The 8091-nt window shown below is 41.7% G+C and overlaps 1 protein-coding gene across 1 annotated transcript; it reads left to right on the plus strand.

Annotated features, from left to right (window-relative positions):
- The first annotated feature begins 5693 nt into the window (after positions 1–5693).
- Positions 5694–8011, plus strand: LOC109868079 (small nuclear ribonucleoprotein Sm D3). The gene is made up of 4 exons (XM_020457495.2): positions 5694–5942; positions 7128–7266; positions 7403–7595; positions 7746–8011. Exons 2-4 carry the CDS (start codon positions 7141–7143, stop codon positions 7811–7813), a joined length of 387 nt encoding a protein of 128 aa, XP_020313084.1. The 5' UTR covers positions 5694–5942; positions 7128–7140; the 3' UTR covers positions 7814–8011.
- The last annotated feature ends 80 nt before the right edge of the window (positions 8012–8091 follow it).

Consider the following 8091-nt stretch of genomic DNA (forward strand, 5'->3'; position numbering starts at 1 on the left):
TAATGATGCATTTATTTATTCAGTGAATGAAAATGGAAGGTGGCAATTTACTCTTAAAAATGCTTTGTGTTGTGTTGTTTATAATAAACATGAGATGAAGGAAATATGAAAATGAGCTCTACAACCTACAGTCAATGCTGTAACCATCATATAAATAATCAAATACTGGGGAATAGTTTTGCATTCTGAATGGCATAATCAATTGTAGACTAAACATGGTGAAAGAAGACTTGTTTCAGGTGGAGGCTTTGGCGACACGATATCGTCTCATTCAAGTGGGCAACCTTTACAGCGAGTAATACAGTAATGATTAACATATAGGGAGCCTGGCTTTAGCATACAACATGAGTCTAGTGGGTGCCTTGCTAGAATATACAAATTATTAGGGACATAATCTCAATGGTTATTTGTTTGTAAGCATGCCTTTACAAGCCCCTCTGTCACGGTTGATTTTATGGCCTTATTGCTACTGCTGTAAATAGATAAGAGGAGACATTTACCCTCTGATGCATGTCTCTAGATTATTGGCACTGACTGAATAAGTGAATAGAGGGACAGAGAGTTGTGTAGATCAGGGTCCCCGGCAGGTTTATTTGAAGCTTGAATTGGGTTTTAAGCTGAGAGACAGTATATAATGAGTTGGTAGTAATCCTTGTCTGTCTTTCTCTGTGTGTGTTTATTTACACCTGTGACCTGGCCAAGATTGTAACAATCGTTGTTGGAAGGATTGGACCAAGGTGCAGCGTGGAAGGCGTTCATCATATTTATTAATGTGAACCAGCAACAAAATGAAACGTCCAGCTTTGTAAGGCTCAAAAGCAACAATACAAAATCAAGATCCCACAATGTGGGAAAAGGCTGCCTAAATATGATCCCCAATTAGAGACAACGAATGACAGCTGCCTCTGACTGGGATCCATACTAGGCCAACCTAGAAACGAGAAAAAAAACTAGAATCCCCACCCTAGTCACACCCTGACCTAACCAAATAGAGAAAGAAAAGGATCTCTAAGGTCAGGGCGTGACAAAGATAAAGCAGAGCAGTTCGACAAAAACAACAACACAGAGTTACACATAAACAAACGTACAGTCAATAACACATTAGAGTGTGTGCAAATGTAGAAGATTAGGGAGGTAAGGCAATAAATAGGCCAGAGGCCAAATAATTACAATTTAGCATTAACACTGGAGTGATAGATGTGCAGATAATGATGTGCAAGTAGGAACACTGGGGTGCAAAAGAGCAAGAAAATAAATAACAATATGGGGATGAGGTAGTTGGGTGTGCTATTGTTGCAGGAATTAAATTCCTCTGTTTTAATACCCAATTAAAATTAATCACTATGTCAATTCATAAGAGATTGTATGACCCTTATTTGTATAAAATGGACAGAGCCCAGTCTTAAAGTCAACCAGCAGCTTTTATTCACGAGAGTACTCCCCATTACACATTTTACCACAGGTTATAAACTGAAAATGACATCATTAGTTTTACAATGGCTGTATGGTTCTCACATTGTCTCTCCCTATTAAGATGATATATGACCGAGCCTAGGTCAGCTTGTGTAGATAAGCCGTCTAGCCAGTCTGGCGATATAGTTCATTCATTTCTACCATGGTACAGACAGTCATTGTTCTAATTCTTGATTATATTTACACACATTATATTCAGTACTAGGATTAAAAAGAAAATTCATACATATACAGTAACATAATAGTATTCTGATTAGTACATATACAGTAACATAATAGTATTCTGATTAGTACATATACAGTAACAAAATAGTATTCTGATTAATCAGTCCTGATTGCAATGTATACATAATTAGTCATCATTGATAAAAATTCCCTTAACAGCTATCTACAGATTTGCTGAGTACAGGTACAGTGATCGGTAGCTGGGAGGAGGTGTTCTTATTCTCCATGGACTTTAGTGTCCCAAAACTTTTTGGAATTAGTGCTACAAGATGCAAATTTCTGTTTGAAAAAGCTAGCCTTAGCTTTCCTAACTGACTGTGTATATTGGTTCCTGACTTCCCTGAAAAGTTGCATATCGAGGGGGCTATTCGATGCTAGTGCAGAACGCCACACAATGTTTTTGTGCTGGTCAAGGGCAGTCAAGTCTGGGGTGAACCAAGGGCCATACCTGTTCTTAGTTCTACATTTTTTGAACAGGGCATGCTTATTTAAGATGGCGAGGAAAGCACTTTTAAAGAGTAAGCAGGCATCCTCTACTGACGGGATGAGGTCAATATCCTTCCAGGATACCCGGGCCAGGTTGATTAGAAAGGCCTGCTCGTGTAACGGATGTGAAATGGCTAGCTAGTTAGCGGTGGTGCTCGCTAATAGCATTTCAATCGGTGACGTCACTTGCTCTGAGACCTTGAAGTAGTAGTTCCCCTTGCTCTGCAAGGGCCGCGTCTTTTGTGGAGCGATGGGTAACGATGCTTCGTGGGTGACTTGTTGATGTGTGCAGAGGGTCCTTGGTTCGCACCCGGGTATGGGCGAGGGGACGGTCTAAAGTTATACTGTTACACTCGACTAAAGTGTTTTAGGGAGCGTTTGACAGTGATGAGGGCTGGTCGTTTGATCACGGACCCATTACGGATGCAGGCAATGAAGCAGTGATCGCTGAGATCCTGGTTGAAAACAGCAGAGGTGTATTTAGAGGGCAAGTTGGTCAGGATGATATCTAAGGGGGTACCCATGGTTCCGAATTTAGAGTTGTACCTGGTAGGTACCTTGATAATTTGTGTAAAATTGAGGGCATCTAGCTTAGATTGTAGGACGGACGGGGTGTTACGCATATCCCAGTTTAGGTCACCTAAGAGTACAAACTCTGAACAACAATTGATAGGCAGCTTAAACTTCTTGAATTCAACTATTATTGGGTTGAAATACACATTTAGATTTGTGAACAGCCATCCACAACAACCATTACGATGCAAATAGCTAAATAAGAGAGCAGCAGTGTGATTCACATGACTCAATCAATCATATGTATTTATGAAGCCCTTATTACATCAGCCAATGTCACAAAGTGCTATACAGAAATACAGCCTAAAACCCCAAACAGCAAGCAATGCAGATGTAGAAGCACTGTGGCTAGGAAAAACTCCCTAGAAAGGCAGGAACCTAGGAAAAAAACCTAGAGAGGAACCAGGCTCTGAAGGGTGGCCAGTCCTCTTCTGGCTGGGCCGGGTGGAGAATATAACAGTACATGGCCAAGATGTTCAAACGTTTATAGATGACCAGCAGGGTCAAATAATAATAATCACAGTGATTGTAGAGGGTGCAACAGGTCAGCACCTCAGGAGTAAATGTCAGTTGGCTTTTTATAGCTGATTATTCAGAGTTAGAGACATCAGGTGTGGTAGAGAGAGAGGGTGGAAAACAGCAGGTCCGGGACAAGGTAGCACGTCTGGTGAACAGGTCCGGGTTCCATAGCACGATCAGATGGACTCAGGACAGAAAGGAGTCATCAGGCCAGGTAGTCCTGAGGCATGGTCCTAGGGCTCAGGTCCTCTGAGAGAGGGAGAGAGAATTAGAGGGATCATACTTAAATTCACACAGGACACCGGATAAGACAGGAGAAATACACCAGATATAACAGACTGACACTAGCCCCCTGACACATAAACTATTGCAGCATAATTACTGGTGGCTGAGACAGGAGGGGTCGGGAGACACTGTAGCCCCGTCCAATATACCCCTGGACAGGGCCAACCAGGAAGGATATCACCCACCGCCTATGCCAAAGCACAGTCCCCACACCACTAGAGGGATATCTTCCACCACCAACTTACTACCCTGAGACAAGGCCGAGTATAGCCCACAAAGATCTCCACCACGACACGAACCCAGGGGGGTGCCAACCCGGACAGGAAGATCACGTCATAGACTCAACCCACTCAAGTGATGCACACTTCCTAGGGACGGCATGGAAGAGCAGTAACTCTCCCAGGGTCTCTCTCCCAGTGGAGAGAGGGGAACCGGCTAGGCAGAGACAGCAAGGGCGGTTCGTCGCTCCAGTGCCTTTCCGTTTACCTTCACACCCCTGGGCCAGACTACACTCAATCATAGGACCTACTGAAGAGATGAGTCTTCAATAAAGACTTAAAGGTCGAGACCGAGTCTGTGTCTCTCACATGGATAGGCAGAACATTCCATAAAAATGTAGCTCTATAGGAAAAGGCCCTGTCACATCAATGTGCTATGTAGATATCAATAATAAGTGATATCCATATCGCCTTAGACTACACCAATGCTGTCATCCTTACCTCTAAGCGTTTAATCAAGTTGGATAATCTTTGGATGCCGACAGCAGTCACACCATTGGAAGACATAGCTTGGACTGTAGTCTACAAAAGCCTAATCCTGCTTTTTTCCCGCGATCCATCAAACACATTTGGTGTGTCATCATAGTGGTCTCTTACTTGTGGTCAGACTTGCTCAGCTGGAACAAACTTAAACTTGCGCCTTTTTTCAATGCTGATTCGAATGTCATTGAGAAAACAGTGAAGTGTCAAATTTTTTGTTGCAAACATCCTTTCTGAATTTAAAAGTAGTCTTTGAAGTAATCATCTAGTTTTTCAAAAGTATCTGTAATCTGATTACAATATTTTTGCTGGTAAAGTAATAGATTACAGGTATTGTTTTTTTGTAATCTCTTACATGTAACAGATTACATGTAATCTGTTACTCCCCAACCCTGGATGTTAGGTACAGTGGGATTTTTTGTAAAAGGGCTTTATAAATGAAAATATAGCAATGTATCAACCTATTTGACATCAAAGAAGGCCAACCAATTTTCTGATTGAGAATGCAGTGATGAGTACTACAATTGTTGCCCATAATAAAGCGCAGTGCGTACGCTGCGATAAACTGCTTCTGACGGTTTAGGAACCTCAACTGAATAATCTGCTTTCTACTATTTAGCTAGAGGCAGGACCTGTTTCTATTAAAAAAAAGCCCATTTGTACTATCAGCTTCTTTACATTGCCATGACACGGGCTGCCACTGGATGAAGTAGGCTACTGTGATTTATTCTAAGCAATGCACCAACTCAATACTGCTTCTTTTACTGTCAATATCAGTGTACTATAGGATCGTAAAGCACTGTAGCAAGGATATGTTTAACTAACCCAAGATAGTCCATCTGTGTCGTTTACAGTGGGAGCAAATTATGCATTGTGGGTAGAACAAGCAAGGTGGGCAAAGCCAAACTCGAGCTAGCGGGATATCCTAATGACGCATTGTATTTGCATATTGCCTTTAGGGAACGCCTTCTTTGAAGTGAGCGCAAACTCAATTTGACTTGCAAGTCCTTCTAAAAACCGTCAAAGTCTATACAATTTAGTGCACTCTGTTCGTAACAGACTTTAGTTTCAGAAACATAAATGTTTTTGATATCAGATGTTTAATCGATTAGAAAATTAGCAGAATATCGGCCCAATTTCACATAGTTCCATCCTCTCCCACTTCCCGCCACTGGACTTCCTCTCACGACCATATTAGGTGGTGAGAAAACATAAACCGATGCTATGCTCCTGTGACGAGTCTGGGTTTCCCCTTCTGTCTGTGACTGTAGTGGAATCAGAGTTGAATACACAAAGGGCACAATGAAAGGCATGGCCTGTCAGATTGTCTGTTTAATTTATCTAAACGCGTTCATTTTACAAAGGGGTCGTCTCCATCTAAAAAGCGTGGGCGGCTAAACTTCTTTAGCAAACGTAAGATATATAATCATATATCGAGGAAGACAACAAGTCACATGAAGCATCGCTTTACGTTAATCCGGAAGTTTTTTCCTTTCTCCAGTTGCATTCTGGGTAGTCGTAAAACGCACGAAATACTCTCGCCGCTGATTCATTGGTCGCACGTTGCAGAAGCTTGAAAGTTTGAAGACCGCGGAAATCAACAAAGAACAACTTCAAATTAAGGTAAAAATAATGCTACATTTTAAGCAAGTTGCTAGATTGCTTATACTACCCAGCGATCTTAAACCAACACACCCATCCTTGCCACTTAACTAGAGTAGAGATCCCGGCCACAGTTGAGTAAGCTAGCTATGTAGCTACCTACATTTAGCAGTTTAAATATGTTTGGAAGGCAGGTAGCATGGCGGTTAGAGCGTTGACACAGTGACGAAAGGTCGATAGTTCAAATTCCCGAATCTACAAGGTGAAAAATCTGTCGATGTGTCCTTATGCAAGACACTTAACCTGCATCTGCTCCAAGAGCGCCGTAACTACGATGGCTGACCCTGTAAAACAACACATTTCACAGCGCCTATCCGGTGTATGTGACAATGTTTTGAATTTAAAAATTTTCTTATTTACCTGTCTCAGTTGTGGAGGTAGCGATTAACATTGATACTCACTTTCCAGTAGAATTGAACATGTTTGTTTTCGATTTAGGCCACCGTGAAAGCTATGCGCAGGCTCAATAACATAATGTTAATACAATTGTAACCCAGGCCTAAACCAGCAGGCAGAGGTGACAAAAACTGAACTCCATCGATAAGAGGACATCCTCTGATTGACCAAGTAGAAGTTCAGATTACTGTGACCACAACCTAGTTTGAAGAACAATAGTCCATCAAGACTAAGTCAGGCCAGGCATATCATTGGCAACTATGAAGACCTATGTTGATCTGGGTCAGCCAAGTTGAGTGCATGGACTGAAGACCAGACATTGAAAGAGTCAGGGTTCCAGGTAGAAAGTGTGGGGGTAGGGCAAACAGCAGGACTTAGGCTAACCGGGGGTGCGGCAGTGCAAGCACTTTTTATGTTAGGCTATAATCTAACGCCTCACTTACTCTGAAATAAAATGCTTTAGAGTTTGCCTCTTTATACCTTGTTAAATATAGCTTTAAAAAAAACTTCATTAGGCAAGCCAGTTAAGAACAAATTCTTATTTACAATGATGACCTACCGGGGAACAGAGGGCTAACTGTTCAGGGGCAGAACGATGGATTTTTACCTTGTCTGCTCGAGGATTCGATCCAGCAACCTTTAGGTTACTGTCCCAATGCTTTAACCACTAGGCTACCTGCAATAAGGTACAAATAGTTTTCTATCTCTGGAGACACTGTCAATCTAAACCTTGTCTCATTGTTTCTACAGGATCTCTGCAAATATGTCCATCGGCGTGCCCATCAAGATCCTGCATGAAGCAGAGGGTCACATTGTGACCTGTGAGACCAACACTGGTGAAGTGTACAGAGGCAAGCTCATTGAGGCTGAGGACAACATGAACTGCCAGGTGTGTCATCTGGCTGCCTTTGGGGTTCAAGCAATAGTTTTTTTCTTATTTTATTATTATGTAAGGGAGGGATTTGTGTGTCCCTTTTACAGAATTGTGTGTAGGAAGTATATCAACTCTTATCTCTTCCTTTCAGATGTCCAATATCACTGTGACTCATCGGGATGGCCGTGTAGCCCAACTAGAGCAGGTCTACATCCGGGGCAGCAAGATTCGCTTCCTGATTTTACCGGACATGTTAAAGAATGCTCCTATGTTGAAGAGCATGAAAAACAAGAACCAGGGCACCGGAGCAGGAAGGGGGAAGGCAGCCATTCTCAAAGCCCAGGGTGAGTGCTACTGCTTTTACATATACCAGTATGGAAAATGATTGAGAGTCAATAACACACATTTTCACTCGACTATAAGTAGTAACTTATAAAAATATATATTTTCTATTATTTCTGGTAACTTTTCTTATATAACTGTCTTTTCTGCAGTGGCTGCAAGAGGACGGGGTCGTGGTGGAGGAATTGGAAGAGGAACCATTTTCCAGAAGAGGCGATAGTATCTGCAATGGTTAATTAAAAAAGATCGCATGGTAGTGTTTTTAATGTTTTTTTTCTTAAGAGAATACTTTTTTTCCTTTAGCCAGACTTTTACATTTTCCAAGACGGACACGTGTTTTTGACATTGTATTTTTTTTTTTATATATATAAATGTATATTTGTAATAAATTGTCGGTTCCCCTGTCTGCTAACTTCTATTTGAGGTGCCTTTTGGTCTCTTATTGGGTGAATGTGATATGACCCTTAATGTCTATGGCAGTGACATGCAATTACTTTT

The sequence above is a fragment of the Oncorhynchus kisutch genome, linkage group LG23 (assembly GCF_002021735.2).
Source record: "Oncorhynchus kisutch isolate 150728-3 linkage group LG23, Okis_V2, whole genome shotgun sequence".
Lineage (NCBI taxonomy): Eukaryota > Metazoa > Chordata > Actinopteri > Salmoniformes > Salmonidae > Oncorhynchus > Oncorhynchus kisutch.

Bases quoted from the DNA above. Each gene is read 5' to 3' on its own strand.
- LOC109868079 (XM_020457495.2), top strand. From the start codon at position 7,141: ATGTCCATCGGCGTGCCCATCAAGATCCTGCATGAAGCAGAGGGTCAC. The intron at 7,267-7,402 runs GTGTGTCATCTG...TCTTCCTTTCAG, and splicing joins AGGACAACATGAACTGCCAG to ATGTCCAATATCACTGTGAC. The intron at 7,596-7,745 runs GTGAGTGCTACT...TCTTTTCTGCAG, and splicing joins AGCCATTCTCAAAGCCCAGG to TGGCTGCAAGAGGACGGGGT.